Source organism: Mustelus asterias, chromosome 16, assembly GCF_964213995.1.
Source record: "Mustelus asterias chromosome 16, sMusAst1.hap1.1, whole genome shotgun sequence".
In the NCBI taxonomy this organism is placed as follows: domain Eukaryota; kingdom Metazoa; phylum Chordata; class Chondrichthyes; order Carcharhiniformes; family Triakidae; genus Mustelus; species Mustelus asterias.
This window is the reverse complement of record NC_135816.1, coordinates 94,455,019-94,471,745: the sequence shown is the minus strand read 5'-3', so window position 1 is coordinate 94,471,745 and position 16,727 is coordinate 94,455,019. Positions and strand designations below refer to the sequence as shown.

Genomic DNA, 16,727 nt, shown 5'->3' with positions numbered 1-16,727 from the left:
TGAAGTGCACGAGCCCCTCCACCAACAACAAAGTTACAATCCTTGGAGGGGGCCATATTGATGAAGAAGTCAAAAGTTGGGCCTGTTTCCCTTCAGCCAAGAATTATAAGAAGGGATTTGATGTATAGATTCAAAATCAGGAGGGCGCCGAACGCAATAGCGAGGGGGATAACATCCACTCGTTAAACGATCGAGAACGAAAGGGTGCATGTTTAAAATGATTTGCAAAGGAACCAAATAACAGATGAGAAAATTGACTCATTTTCAGTGGTTTGTCTCTTGGATACACTGCCCGCAAATGTGTTGGAGGCAGGGTCAGTTGAAGCATTTAAGAGGGCATCAGATGATTACTTGTGCGATACCATAATGCCAGAAAATGAGGAACGAATGTCGACCGTTCGTCTTATCTAACCTACTCCGCCATTCAGAAATGTCATTGTTGATTGGACATTCCTCAATCAAACTTCCTGCACTTCCTCCGTAATCCTTGATTCCTTTACTGAACAAATATATTTCTATTTCAGCCTTAAATATGGACAAACACTCTGCTCCCACAGCTCTACATAGCAAAGAATTCTGAACACTTACAGTCGTTTGAGAGAAAAAATACTTCCTCATCTCATTCTTAAAATTATCTCCTTTCTTCTAGGACTATGCCTTTTGGTCCGATACACTCCAAAGAATGCAAACATTCTCTCCACATTTTTTCCGTCAAACCCCTGAAAAATGAAATATTTTTCAATGCGATGACTTCTCATTTCTTTGGATTCCAGTCAGTACAATCCCAAACTCTTTATTCTTTCCTCATGATGCAATTGCTCCATACCGAGGAATATCCTTGTGAAATTCTGAAACGGTCTCTAATAAAAGAGTACATTTCTTAAATTTGATTTGATTTGATTTATTATTGTCACATGTATTAGTATACAGAGCAAAATATTGTTTATTGCGCACCATCCAGCGAAAGCATTCCATTCATAGAGAAGGAAAGGAGATCGTGCAGGATGTAATGTTACAATCAGAGTTAGCGTGCAGAGAAACGTCAACTCAGTGCGACATAGGCCCATTCAAACAGTGGCACGAAATTTTTTACGGTACTCTCCATGTAGCCTCACCAGTATCGTGTACAGTACCTTGGTTTTCCCACTCTTATACACCAATCCCCTTGGAATAAGGGTCAATATTCCATTAGCCCTCCTGATTACTTGCTGCCCCTGATGACTAGTTTTCTGTGTTTCTCGCACAATGCCCCAAAGTCTCCCTGTGTTGCACAGATGCAGCTTTCTGCAGTTCCTCTACATTTAAAAAATGACCTGCTCTTTTATTCTCCCTTCTACAATTAACAACTTCAAACTTCGCCACATTATATTTCATTTGGCAACCTTTTACCTGCCAACTTATATTATGAATATCCATTTTTAAACCGTTTGTACCACTCACAGCTTGACTTTCCTCTCATTTTTATATGATCCGCAAATTTGGCTTCAGTACATTTGCTTCCGTTTGCCAAGTCTTTAATATATATTGTAAAAAATTGCAGTCCATTTACAGATGCATGTGCAGCCGCAGTGGTTACAGTTCATCGACCTGAAAAAGGTCCACTTATCACGCGCATATTTTCCTCCCCATGTGTCAATTTTCCATCCATGTTTTTGTATTACTTTCCACATTATAGCATCTTATTATATGACTGAACCATTGTGATGCACCTTGTTGAATGCGTCTGGAAGTCAAAATACAACACATCTACTTGTTCCCCTCTATCCTCACTCTTTGAAACTTCTCAAAAAAAACCTCGAACAAATTCGTCAGACATGATTTCCCTTCCATGAAGTCATGCTGGTTTTGTTGATTGGATTATGACTTTCCAGTTGTTCTGCTATTACTTCCCCAACAACTGATTTCGACATTTCCAAGCAAATGGATGTTCACATAATCGACCTCCGGTTAGCAGTTTTTGCCCCCCTCCATTTTTGATAGGGGTGTCGAAAACAAACTCAATGAATTTTGTAAAATTACGACGAATGCAACCATTATCACTGGCATTACTTCTTGCAGGGTTTCAGGATGTAAGTCATGAGGCCCACTTTACTTAGCTGCCTTTTGCCCCACCGGTTTGTCTAATGCCTCTTATATCATGACGGTTATGTAACTCAGTTCCTCCCCATATAATTTAGTATTTTAGACCGTAAAGAATGATGCAAAACGTCTATTTAACCTCTCTGCCATTTATTTGTTTCCCCATGGCCATCTCCCACAGATCGATTCTCTAATGGGGTGTGTTCCCTGTGTTCCTTTGGATATATGAGATAAGGCGTTATGTTCAGTTTTTTTAAAATTTTCCTTGGTAGTTTGCCCTCATAATTTATGTTCTCTCCCTTCAATATCTTTTCAGTCCTGCTTCACTGGATTCTGAATTCATCCCAGTCTTTGGGAATATCACTGACCTATTCCTACATAAGTATTTTTTCTTCAAATTCATACTCTACTTCTTTATTCAGTTATGGTTCGTTTCTACCTCTCCTACAATCCTTTCTTTCTTTGGCATATTTTTTAGTAGAGAGTCGCGAATTGCCTCCTAAAATATCTGCCACTGGTTGCTTACTGTCTTTCATGCTATCCACTCAGTCCTCTTTAGCTAACTCTAACCACATTTCATTGTATTTCTCTCTAATTAAATTGAACACAATTATTTCTAACGCAATTTTCTCAATTGCAGCTTTGTATTAAATAGTACCATGTCACGATCACTAATTCCAAGATGATCCTTTACTTTGAAGCCATATATTAAACCTGTCTCAGAAACCATTACAAGTTCCAATCTAGTCTGTTCTTTTGTTGGCTCCATTAAATCTTGCTCTATCCGGCTATCCTGAATGCACTTGTTCAATTCGTTACCTTCGCTACCCTTTCTAACGTGATTGCCTCAAGCATAATGAATATTAATGTCAACGATATGTATCAGTCAGTTATTTGTTCATGCCCGTATTATTTGCTGATTTATACACTTTAGCATATTATGGCTACTGTTTGGGGGTTAATTATGATTCTTTTATCCCTTACTGTTCATCATCACAACAAAATTGATTCCACGTCATGCGCGTTTATTTCATCTGGCATAATTGACCTAAGTTCGTCTGTCACCATCAGTGCTGTCCCACGTTTTTCATTCATTCATTCCTGAGTGTCCAGATGCTCAAATGTACCTCGATATTAAGTTTCCACTTTTTATCTTCTTTAAGCCATGTCTCCGTAGTGTCGATGAGATTGTATCATTGACCTCAATTTGCTATGCCAGTTCTTTGACCTTATTCCAAATGTTTCATGCAGTAAGATGCAGTGCCTTTATTCATTCGTTTTCACAATTTGTATTCATCTCAACTTTCCTTTGCACTGTGACACTATTCACATTTCTCTCTTGATCACCCTATCTACCGTGTTTGCGTTTTTTGTTCTCACATTCATCACTGTCATTGTTTCTCTGTCCCGTGTCAGCTTGCATAGTTTAGAATCCCTCTGCCAATCTATGTTAAAACTTCCCCAGACACTCTGGTAAATACTCGGATTCGGACATCAATCCCGATATTGAGAAGTATTCAGGATTGAGGGGAAAAGGCAGTGGAATGGCATTGAATCATAATGCTCCTTTGGGAGAGCTGGAGCCGACATCAAATGGGCCCAATGGTCTCCATCTGTACCTTAACAATTCTGTGACTCAGTTTAACTTTGAAATGGTGATGATTAACATATTCTGCTATTTTAATTCTGGTGGCTATTAACGCCTATTATGGAAGAATGCTTTGCGGCTGGAAACAACTATAGTTGCTCAATTTTCGACGTATTCCATGGGATTTTTGAACCCGCATCCAGCCACATATACACTATAACCGACTACAACCTCGACATGGTTTTGACTTATCTTCTCCCTATCACGCCCTATATTTTTTCAACCAGAAACGAAAGATCATATACCATGTGTGGTGAACCATAGATGGTTACCACTATGGGTACTGAACCATAGATGGTTATCACTATGGGAACTTGTACTTTTGTTACTCTTGTTACTGTTGGGGTTAGGGTAGGGATGTTCCACCTGTTGGTATTGTTCTGTGGTACACTCCGGTTGGCTCCGCCTACCTATAGGAGTATAAAGGTCACTGCACTGCCTAGTGACCCTTGAGTCTGGGATTGTATTGTTAAGCCGTATGCTCCATTCTTGCTACAAATAAAAGCCTTTATTTTCCGGGTACGATCCAGCCTCCCGAGTGAATTAATCGCGCATCACCATGCACAATTAAGTTTTGAAGAACTACTATTGGGTTGAAATATCAACTCTAATTCGGGATCCATTGATCATTCTAATCTCGTCCTTTAACGAGTGCTTGTTTTTTTATGTTGCTACGTCTGGTGTCCGTACAAATAGAACACATCACTCTACACATTCTGATTGCACTTTAATTGTGACAAAACAATCCAGCTTGGACCAATAAACAATAAATTGCTTTTGTCCATGATTTTTTAACCGACAAATAACAGTAAAAAGTTTTAAATTTTATTTATTCGTCACAAGAAAGGCTTACACTAACACTGCAATGAAGTTACTGTAGAATTCCCTTAGTCGCCAGAGTCCAGCAGCTGTTCGGGTCAATGCATCTACCCAGCACATCTTTCAGAATGTGGGAGGAAACCGGAGCACCCGGAGGAAACCCACGTAGACACGGGGAGAACGTGCAAACTCCACACAGGCAGTGACCTAAGCCGGGAATCGAACCCGGGTCCCTGGCACTGTGAGGCAGCAGTGCCACCCACTATTACACCGTGCCGCCCCAGTATTGATCCCTCATGGTAGGCTAGTGAAAAAGGTTGGATCCCATGGGATAAAGGGGGAGGTGGCCAGATGGGTGGAGAACTGGCTTGGTCATAGAAGACAGAGGGTGGTAGTGGAAGGGTCTTTTTCCGGCTGGAGGCCTGTGACTAGTGGTGTACCGCAGGGCTCTGTATTGGGACCTCTGCTGTTTGTGATTTATATAAATGATCTGGAAGAAGGAGTAACTGGGGTGATCAGTAAGTTTGAGGATGACACAAAACTGGCAGGACTTGCAGATAGTGAGGAACATTGTCAGAGGCTACAGAAGGATATAGATAGGCTGGAAATTTGGGCAAGGAAATGGCAGATGGAGTTCAATCCTGATAAATGCGAAGTGATGCATTTTGGTGGGAATAATGTAAGGAGGAGCTACACGATAAATGGAAGAACCATAAAGGGTGTAGAGACGCAGAGGGACCTGGGTGTGCAAGTCCACAGATCTTTGAAGGTGACGTCACAGGTGGAGAAGGTGGTGAAGAAGGCATATGGCATGCTTGCCTTCATAGGACGGGGCATAGAGTATAAAAGTTGGGGTCTGATGTTGCAGATGTATAGAACGTTGGTTCGGCCGCATTTGGAACACTGCGTCCAGTTCTGGTCGCCACACTACCAGAAGGACGTAGAGGCTTTGGAGAGAGTACAGAGGAGGTTTACCAGGATGTTGCCTGGTATGGAGGGGCTTGGTTATGAGGAGAGATTGGGGAAACTGGGGTTGTTCTCCTTGGAAAGACGGAGGATGAGGGGAGACTTAATAGAGGTGTATAAAATTATGAAAGGCATAGATAGGGTGAACGGTGGGAAGCTTTTCCCCGGGTCGGTGGTGACGTTCGCGAGGGGTCATAGGTTCAAGGTGAAGGGGGGGAGGTTTAACACAGATATCAGAAGGACATATTTCACACAGAGGGTCGTGGGGGCCTGGAATGTGTTGCCGGGCAAGGTGGTGGAGGCGGACACACTGGGAACGTTTAAGACTTATCTAGACAGCTATATGAACGGAGTGGGAATGGAGGGATACAAAAGAGTGGTCTAGTTTGGACCAGGGAGCGGCGCGGGCTAATTGTTCCTTGTTTCTCGGGGAAGTGGAAATGACTAGGGTTGGGAAGCATTTTCCGATCAGGGCCATTGTGATCTCCTGGACTCGTTTCGATCGCCTCAGGGGGTCGGAGAGGAATTTCCCAGATTTTTTTTTCCCCATATTGGCACTGGGGTTTTTCACTCTGGGTTTTCGCCTCTCCCTGGAGATCACATGGTCTGTAATGGGGGGGTGGGGGTGAGTTAATAGGTTGTAATGAACAAAGCATCGTAGCTGTGGGGGACAGCTCGGTGGATAGGATATTGGTATGTAGATAGGCTGGAAAATTGGGCGGGGATCCTGGATTCAGGATTCAATCCTGGACCGGGGAGCGGCGCGGGCTTGGAGGGCCGAAGGGCCTGTTCCTGTGCTGTATTGTTCTTTGTTCTTTGTTCTTTGATCTGATTATGTTTAATGAGCTCTTCTTGAGAATTAATGGCAGCATCATTTGTGAAATAACTTTGCATGAGTTGTGGAGCTAAGCTGAAGAATTACCTCTGATTTTCTCAAAAATGCCCTCCCTCCAGGGTCGATGCACAGTAACGCTTGTTTGCGCTATCAACAAACAGCACTGCAGAAACTCACCAAGGCTCCTTAGATATCACCTTCCAAACCCAGGACAACTACTTTCTCGAAGGACAGAGCAGGCAATATTTGAAAACAGCACTACTTGTCACTTCCCTTCCCATTGACTCACCATCCTGACTTGAAAATACATCGTTGTTCCTCCAGCTTCGCTGTGTGGACATTTCGGAGATCCACCGAGACTTGCTGTTCGTGGGTATACCAAAACTTCATAGTCTTGAGCGGTTCAAGAAGACAGTTCCTCAGCATCTTCCCAAACGCAGTTCGTGATGGGCAATGAATGGTGGCCAGACCACAAGTGCAAATTACTAATAATAATAAATCGAAAGGTGGCAAACCCCTTAAAGCCGAAGTGATTCGTGTCTCAGTTTGTTCAGCCTCTGAAAGCAGAAGGGCATGCAAACATATGAATGGAGCTATTGTCGAAATCCTAGCATTGATAGGAAAGCAGCAAGGTGCAGTGGACTGAAGAACATAGTGAGGCATTATCGGGAGCAGAAGTAAAAAATGCCCACAAAACAATGCATGAAAAATCTGGAGTTGTATAAAACATACAAACATATCTTCTAAAATCTCAATAAGTAAATCAATTATGATTTTGCTTTCTTCCTGAATTTTGAACATGGTTGGTGTATCCTCAAGGCTTAACTGTTCATGTTTCGTTAAATGAGAAGAAGGGAGCGAGAGAGTTTGAGCGCAAGAGAAGGAGAGGGAGAGAGAGAGAGAGAGAAATTGAAAGAGAAAGAGAGAGAGAATCTGTTCGGTTCAAATTTCTGCATTATTATTCTAATCACGAAAATACTATCTTTGATCTTCAGAAAATCCGTGAACTTCTTGGACGTAATCGAAGAAAAGAGGTTTGCCAGTTTATTTTCAATACGCTGTTGGAAAAGGGACCTCGGGAACAAAGAAAAATCTGGAGAATATTTCTTGAATGGCAGACCAGCAAACCACAACTGAATGCTGCATTGCGCGAAATACATGACGTAGGAGAAGAGATAAGCGGTATGTGATAACCAAAAAGTAGCAACAGGAATACATAAAATGCATTGAAGTCCGTGCCACTGAATATTCGATGTCCAGTCCGAGTCTATTCCTCCACAATACCCAATATCTCTCCCATCACCGATGACACTTTCCCATGCAGTCGCAGGAGCTGTAACATTGTCCCTTTACCTTTTCCATGCTTACCATCCAAGGTCCAAATCACTCATTCCAAGTTAAACAGCGTTACACTTGCCCCTCTTTCAGTTTGGTCTATTGCATTTGCTGCTCCCAACGTGTTCTGCTTCATATAAGAGAGGCCAAACGTGCACTGGGTGATCACTTTGCTGAGCACCTTCGGTCTGTGCGCAATCAGGACCCTGAATTTCCCGTTGCTTGCCATTTTAAAATACGATCCTATTCCCATGCCCATATGTCTGTCTTTGGCCTGCTGCAATGTTCAACGCAAACTGCAGGAGCATGACTAGGCACGTTGCAGCCTTCCGGTCTCAACATCGAATTCAATAACTTCAAACTATTAGCTCCACCTCACCACGAACAGTTTGTTTTCATTTCCTTTCATTTTTAACTATTTTCTACGTTTATTTATTGTCTTTCTCTACTTCCGCACCCCCCCCCACTCTTTCCCCCATCTTACCCAATTCCCTTACCTTTCCCCTCCCTTTGCTTCTCCTTTCCACTTTTTTGTAAATTTTAATTCTCTCCCACCCATCTAACCCCCCCGCCGCCCCCGCCCCACCTCCCCAGCATCTTCATCGGTCACAGCCTACCCTCTAATTTTAGTTCCTCTGCCGTTTGGCCATTCACACCTTCTAAATCTCTATGGAATCACATTAGTAGCCTTTCTCCTTCTTTCTGTGGTGAAGGTGCATCTTTCATTCCCTCACCCTACAGTATAAAGTTTTTCCACTTTCTATGCCTTTCAGCTTTATCAAAGAGTCATCTGGTCTCGAAGCACCAGCTCTTTTAAATCCTTCCAGGCCTGCTGAGATTTTCCAGCGTTTTCAGTTTTGTTTTCGGGCTCCAGCATCTGCAGTAATTTGCTTTTATGTGATCAAATTAAGATTCCCTTCCGATATTTCAAGGTGACTGGAGAGGTGGAATAATATTTTGTGCCCTTTGCATTAGAGTCGTCGAGTCATCGAGTTTTACAGCACAAACGTAAGCACTGTGGCCAATCGGGTCTGCACCTTCCAATAATCGCCTATGCATTCCGATCCTACTTTCCAGCACTTGGTCGGTCGCCTTGTTGTGATAGCGTTTATAGTATTCAGCTCAGTGATTCTGAAGAGTTGTGAGATTTCCGGCCCCTACATGAATTTCAGACAACGAGTTCCAGTTTCCCATCAACCTGGAAGTGAAAAGGATCATTCCTAAAACCCCCACTAAATACCATATCGCTCATCGCAAAATGAATCCATTTTGTTTTGACCCATCTGCTAAAGATAACTATTTCGTCCCATCTACCCTTTGCCCGTCGCTTATAATTTTGTGCAGCTCTGTCAGGTTCCTCTTAAACCCGTTTTCTTGATCGAAGGGAAACAACCCCAGCTTCATTAGCCTCGCCTCGGATTCTTTTTGGATCTCATTATGTGTTCATCTACTTCAAAGCGAAACTATCATCATTCATATTGCGAGACGTTTTGAGTTTAAACCGATCACCCTATGCACCCAACCATGCTATGTTTTATATGTGCAAATCTACATGTAGGACGATTAACTGTAAAATACTGTGCATGCTCGATATGAGCGTTAAACTGTATGAACGCCTCGGCCACGTGAATTATATCAATGCCTTGCTCATACAGATACACAATTTGTCGATGTACTGTCAGTAAAACTACAGTGCTTGTGAATTTCAGAAAATTCAAGAAATGCAGATTAGGAATTGAGTTATGCATGGGGAAACATTTTGTTAAACAGTAAAACCCTGCACGTAGCCGAACACATCTTGGCCCACTGCGAAATATCTTACAGATTTCACAGGAAAATGACAGTCGCAAATGTATTTGCAATTGTTTTTGATGTCACCATAGAAGAAAAACCGATAAGCTTTATAAGTGGATGAAGTCTTCCGCTGTGGAAGAAAACTATCACAGCTCAATACTTAACGTTACAGGACATATTCAGCAAGGATTCAATTGAATTTCACACAAATTAAACATTAATTAAAATGGAACACCAAACGAAATACAAGTTGCTTTTGCATTGATCGGCAGGCACAATCGAGAAGTAGCTCCCAACTATTTTTGCTGTTCAGCATAGAATCATGAAGTCTCTACAGCGCAGCAGGAGGTCATTCAGCCCATCGATGCTGCACCGACAACAATCCCCCCTCGGCCCTATCCCCGCAAACAAATGCATTTACTCAGCAAAAAGCCCTCTAACCTACCTATCCCCGGACAAAAAGGGGCGATTTAACATGGCCAATGCACTTAATTCGCACATGCTGTCACTGAGGGGTGCATCGCAAGAACAGGTCCAGAGTTACATGTGGCTCCCCACCAGATTAACCAATTCATGCCAAACGTGTTTAACATTTTCTGTGGTCAGAAAATCAATCCGCTAACCCGAGCACATCATATGTGTTTATTACCAGCAAGGCCCACAACTATGTTGTTCTGCTCCTCAGATATGCAATATTCCCATTCCATTACAATCTTTGATTTAGAACAAAAACTAACTCTGACACGCAGCTTGTTTGTGAATACCACAGCAAATCATTCCCCTCTCAAAACAATAGCCCGTTTATTGCTCCACAAATATATCTACCTGTTGATTCGCTGGGCTTTTCAATTAAAACAAAACACCTGTTTATTGTGATAATTTGGAAACGAACACTGGATGTCTATGGTGTCCGCAGTGAGTAATTTTCCCGGTAACAAATGTCCCTTGCGTCGGTCTCCAAGGCGAGGTGGTGTGATGGTCACCATTCTAGTCCATAACCTTTTTTCCTACAAAACCTGAGGAGAAATTTGAAGTCATGACACAAAATCTGCGATGAAATTGGAAGCCATAACGATCCGATAGCCTCCATTGTCTTTAGTATTTCCACTGAAAATTAAAGCAAAAAACAAACATTATCCAGCAATATTTTTGTTGATTAGAAACTACCAATAGACAACATTGAGAAAATATAAACGAATTATCTATTGCATACAGCAGAGCTAACATTATTACTTGTTCTTTTTATCTAAAGATTGAATAGTTTCTCTTGGTGACGTTGCAAGGGCTCCCCTTAACATGATTATATGAAATGCGTTTTAAAGTTCAACTGTCTGAATTCTAACATTTCAAATGTGTTCTAAAATGTCTGATTAATTTTCCTTCAAATGTCTGTTTTGCATATCGTATTCACTGCCTGCCATTTGCAGGTTCTTCTACTTAAACACCGTAAAAGTCTGCGATGGATTCTTCACAGTCTGGACAATGGGATGGGTATCATGATGGCCATAAAACTGCTACAATTATTTTGTCAGGTTAACCTCGCCAGCAATAACATTGAGGGTTGCAGGCTAACCACATGGATTACTGAAATTTGGCATTTTTGGAAATAAAAAGCCTCATTGTCCCGGTGAATTCAAAATCACACTCATACCTATCAGTAACACACCTATTTCGAAAATTACAGAACAGCGCAATAAATTTGAACTCTCTTAAAGTACGGTGCAAGAGCCAAGATAGGACAATAAATTATATGTTTACATAATAATTCACTTCCAATCATATGCTTGATATGGCAAACGAGCTGGCAGCACAGATTGAAATTGACAGGTACAATGTTGTGGGCGTCCCAGAGACGTGTCTGCAGGAGGATCGGGGTTGGTAGCTAAACATCCAATGATACACCTCCTATCGAAGACAGACAGATGGGCAGGGGGGTGGGGTTGCCTTGTTAGTAAGACATGAACTGAAATCGATAGCAATAAGCATTGTAGGGTCCCAAAAAAAGAAAATAGAAGGTGTGGGTAAGGTTGAGGAACCGCAAAGATAAACATACCGTAATGGGAGTTACGTGCAGCCCCACTAGGCAGTACTCAGGATGTGGGGCATCAGATGAACCAGAAGGTAAAAAATGTGTGCAAGAAATGCATGTTTAAAGTGATCTGGGTAAATCATGCTGTTCGTGGAGCCGAAGAAAATGAATTCCTGGAATGAAAACGAGATGCATTTTTGGAGCAGCTTGTGGTGGAGCCTATTACAGAACAGGCAATGCTGGATTTGCTGATGTGTAGTGAGGCAACCTTGATAAGGGATCTTAGTGTGAACGTTCCCTTGGGTGGTAATAACCATAATCTGATGGGATTAACCTTGCAGTTTAAGAAAGAGACGTTGGAATCAGATGTAAAAGGTTACAGTTGACTGGAGGGGAGTACAGAGAAATGAGGGAGGAGCGAGCCAGATTTGACTGGGAGAGAAGCCTAGCAGGAAGACGGTGCAATAGCAATGGCGAACGTTCAAGGAGTAGTTCTTATTTATGCCTCCATGATGCAGGCCTCGTTTCTGGATGAGTATCCATCGCCCATATCTTTTTCTTCCTGAAAAAGTGATGGTGCACCACATTCTTAAAGTATTGCATTCTTTTTCATGTCGCAATTCGGAGAGGTACGTTGCATTGAAAGAAACCAGACTTCGACATAGCGGTAGCAAAATAACACCGCTTCAGCTTGCAAGTTAGGACTGTGTGTATCTTGGGGTGTAAAACACTGCTTGTGTTACTGCCATGCATCTGCTGCTTTGCTCTGTTTAATGATGGAGGACATTTTGGAAGGTTCTTGTACGAATCTATAGGTTATTGCAGATCGACAGCATGAATACAAATCCTTGCCTCGTTCCAGTTATTTGTAATTAACGTACTCGTCATGCTCAGTTATGAATGCCTCCATATTTCCAAGCTTGATGTTAGCAGTTTTTGCACAATTCCTCTGTTATTCCCACGCTACGTCACTCGATTTTAAGTTTTCACTAAGTTTAATAAAGTGTTCCGGTCAGCAGTCAGAAGTTTCAAGATGACAGTCTGGAAGGTTCTTCCTAACGGCTTCACTCTACTGATGTTTTTGTAACACGTTTAAGTGACGGAAAGACCCAAATATCTAACCTTACTATGCCAAGAAGATGCAATCTTCATATTGAATTCATCCGTTGCAAGGTTCACTAGTTTTGTCACAGCTTGAAAGATTTAAACTATTCTATTATCAAAAGAGTTTCATCAGAGTAATCACTGTTTAATTAATGGATTTAATTAAAATAGTTCTCATGTGCTACCGTGACGGTAGCACAATGCTTCGCACTACTGCTTCACAGCTCTAGGGATCTGGGTTCGATTCCCGGCTTGGGTCACTCTCTGTGTGGAGTTTGCACATGCTCCTCGTGTCTGCGTAGATTTTCTCCGGATGCTCCAGTTTCCCCCCACAGTCCAATGATGTGCGAGTTAGGTTGATTGGCCATGTTAAAATTGCTCTTTAGTGTCTTGAGATGCGGAGATTAGCGGGTAAATGTGTAGGGATATGGGGGTAGGGCCGGCGTGGGATTGTGTCGGTGCAGAATCGATGGGCCAGATGGCCTCTTTCTGCACTGTAGGGTTTCTACGATTTTATGATTCTGTGATTTATAACTTGACAGAAAACGCAGATATCAAACTGCAATTGGATCTCGCAAGCTGCACAGATGCACAGCTGCACAGCATCATTGATCGCCATCGGCAAAGATTGGAACTGTCAATTGAAGACATTGTAGAGGATGTCAGCCAGATGATTAACGATGCAACCGTGTTTACTGACGCAGAGAATGAGGTATGTTATATATATTTTGGAATTATATACTGATATACAAACAAAATGATTGCATGTTTACACCGAATGTCGTCTTTGACCAAAAAAGAGTGTCGTCAACGTTTATGCTATACTGATATTAATTGAAGACTGAAGCATAGCATACATTCGTTGCGAATATTAAGAATATGCCTCAGTCCTTTGCGATACATTTCATGCAAAAACATGTGTTCTTTAATTTGAAGTTAATGTGTTCATTAATCTTGTAAGCGTTTCCCAAGGAAAACGTAGAAGTTCAGTGCGTAAGTCTTCGGGGCACAAGTCGGCACTAAATGGCATTTTATTTTTCCATAACAGCAACATAATGTGGTTCCCAGGTGAACGCAATGCGCTTAACCCCATAATTTGAATAGATGGTGACATTTAAAAAAATGCAAACCAGAAGTCCGAGTCAACGTCCAAGCTGCCAGTTCCACTTCAATCACAAGTCTGATGGAGGTAACACTGATAAATTCATGGATCAGGCAGGTGGTGCATTCCACTATGTTGCATCCGTTCATTCTATTGTATTCATTGCCTTCTGGTTATCAAAGCTGCCTCACAGTGCCAGGGACCCTGATTCAATTCTGTATACCTTTCAACGACGTGAAGATCTATCTCCGATTTAGAATTGTGTGTGCGATGTGGTTGGAAACTTACAAGCGCATTTGCGGTGCATTTTTCAGCTACTGAACACCGTTGTTATTTTGCGTCTGTGGTGCCCTGATTGAATGTGAAGGTGGTGCTTGAGTTCTCAATTGAGGGCACTATTTTCCCTCAATGGTCTGGATTTTATTTTGTGTTTTGCAGCTGTAATATTCCAGATAATTAAAGAATATTCCATTATATCACTTACCTGTGTCTTGTAGATGATGAACAATATTGAGGTACCACATCATGGTTCCTCATGTCGGATCTTCTTTATGTCAGCTGTATTTTTGTGGCTGTTTCTGTTCATTTGTGGTAAGCGTTCAATCACAGGGTGTTTTAGTTATGCAGCGAAAATAAGATCTTCGAAGGTTGAGGTTTGTTGAGTGCGATGCCCATCACTGTTATCCGTTTATGCCTCGTATCAGCCCACACATGAACATTGCCATGGGCTTTCTGCATATGGACATAGACTGATTCATTATCTGTGGAATCTGGAATGGTAGACATTTTTGTGAAATCTTCGCCATACATTTCCACTTCAGAATTTATGTGGGACAACAACTCATATAGGTGAATTTGGGTGAGCCAATGGCTCTGCCACGAGTAAAACCTGAACTTTGTTTTCCTGAACCGGCTTAATTGAAGTCCAACAACATCAGGCATCTTCTATCCTTCTCGACATGAATCAAACAATGCCAACACCTTCCCCTATTCCCGTTGACTTCTGCCTCTCTTGAGCTCCTTGAAGTCAGAGCCTGTAAAATAATGCCATCATGTCATGGAAATCACTCGCAACAAACCTACTGATTTTGGCTCTACTTTATCAATCTTTTGGTCAATTTTCCAATTGCATTGACAACTGGTTCGCTTGTTGGAAGGAAAACGGAGCTTCCACGACGTGTGTTTGCTGAATAAGTGCCACTTGGTGGCTAATTCATGACATGTCTTGCCATTTGCTTTGATGATTGTGAGCAGACAACACTGTGCTCGTCGGCTGAATTGGATGCGTCCGTTGTGTAGGCTACGACATTTAACACCTGTTGTATAAATGCGGGCACCGCAGCTGTTTTGGAGCAGCTTGGCTATGGAGACAACTAGTTTTAGATTACAGGTCTTCACAACATTGCAGATATGTTGTCAAAGCCACATAGTTTGGAGCTTTTGATGCCTTCAGCCTTGTATTGGTGTAGTTAATAGAATTGGTTTAAGGCTGATATATGTGATAATGAAACCCCAAAGAGATTCGGACAAGTAATTTAACTCTCATTTATGCCTGAATGGTTGCAAATAATCCAGGTTTGCCTTTTATGACAAATTGACGGTCTCCCCATCAATGTTGTAGAGGATGTTTATCGATCTCCCTTTCCTGTTTAATTGTTCATCGTCAGTAATGAATATATGTGATAGAATTGAAGAGCTTCAGCCTGAAATTGTGATTGTTGGATTGCTTAATTCTGATTCTCATGCTGTCTTAATGGCTTGGCATGCATGCATTCTGATTCTTTGAGGACGTAACAAGGAAGTTAGATAAAGGAGAAATACTGGACGTCATTGATTTAGATTTCCAGAAGGCCCTTGAGAAGGTGCCGCATAGAAGACTGTTGAACAAGTTAAGAGCCCATTGTGTGAAGGGTAAGATCTTGGCGTGCGTAGAGGATTGATCGACTGGCCGAAAGCAGAGAGTGGGGATAAAGGGGTCTTTTCAGGATGGCAGCTGCTGACTAGTGGTGTGCCTCAGATGTCGTTGCTGGGACGACAACGTTTCACAATATACATTAACGATTTGGAAGAAAGACTGAAGGCACTGTTGCGAAGTTTGCAGATGATACAAAGATATGTAGAGGGACAAATAGTATTGAGGAAGCAGGGGTGTGGTCGGCTGCAGAAGGACTTGGACAGGTCAGGAGAGTGGGCAAAGAAGTGGCAAATGGAATACAATGTGGAAACGTGTCAGGGTCATGCACTTTGGAAGGAGAAATGCAGGCACAGACTATCATCTAAATGGGGAATTGATTAGGAAATCAGAAGCACGAAGGAACTTGGGAGTCCTTGTTCAAGATTCTCTTAAGATTAACGTGCAGATTCAGTTGGCAGTTAGGAAGGCTAATGCAATGTTAGCATTCATGTCGAGAGGGCTAGAATACAAGAGCAGGGGTATAATTCTGAGGCTGTTCAAGGCCCATTTGGAGTATTGTGAGCGGTTTTGGGTCCCGTAAGAATGAAGATGTGCTGACCTTGGAAAGGGGCCAGAGGAAGTTGACAAGCATGATCCCTGGAATGAAGAGCGTGTCATAAGACGAATGGTTGAGGACTCTGGGTCTGTACTCATTCGAGGTTGAGGGGGATCTTCTTGAAACTTAGAGCATACTGTGATACCTGGATAGAGTGACCGTCGAGTGGATGTTTCCACTAGTAGGGCAAACTAGAACCAAAGGGCACAACCTCAGGCTAAAGAGACAATCCTTTAAAACAGAGATGAGGAGGAATTTGTTCAGCCAGATGGTGCTGAATCTGTATAAGACTTTGCTGCAGAAGGCTGTGGAGGTCAGATCATTGAATGTTTTTAAGACAGAGATATGTCGTTTATCGATTAATAAGGAGTTCGGGGCTAAGGGGAAAAAGGCAGGAGAATGGAGATGATAAAACGATCAGCCATGATTGAAATACGGAGCTGACTCGATCGGCTGAGTGGCCTAATTCTGCTCCTATATATTATGGTCTAATGGTGTTTTTTTCG

At 42.2% G+C, this 16,727-nt stretch overlaps 1 protein-coding gene across 1 annotated transcript in view; it reads left to right on the top strand.

Moving 5' to 3' along the window:
- The window catches only part of LOC144505304 (NACHT, LRR and PYD domains-containing protein 3-like), a 177,439-nt gene that overhangs the window by 119,255 nt on the left and 41,457 nt on the right, over window positions 1-16,727 (top strand). The window contains exons 9-10 of the mRNA XM_078231414.1: window positions 7,343-7,529; window positions 13,152-13,321. Coding sequence (XP_078087540.1) covers window positions 7,343-7,529; window positions 13,152-13,321 — 357 coding nt within the window. The remainder of the gene's footprint in view (window positions 1-7,342; window positions 7,530-13,151; window positions 13,322-16,727) is intronic.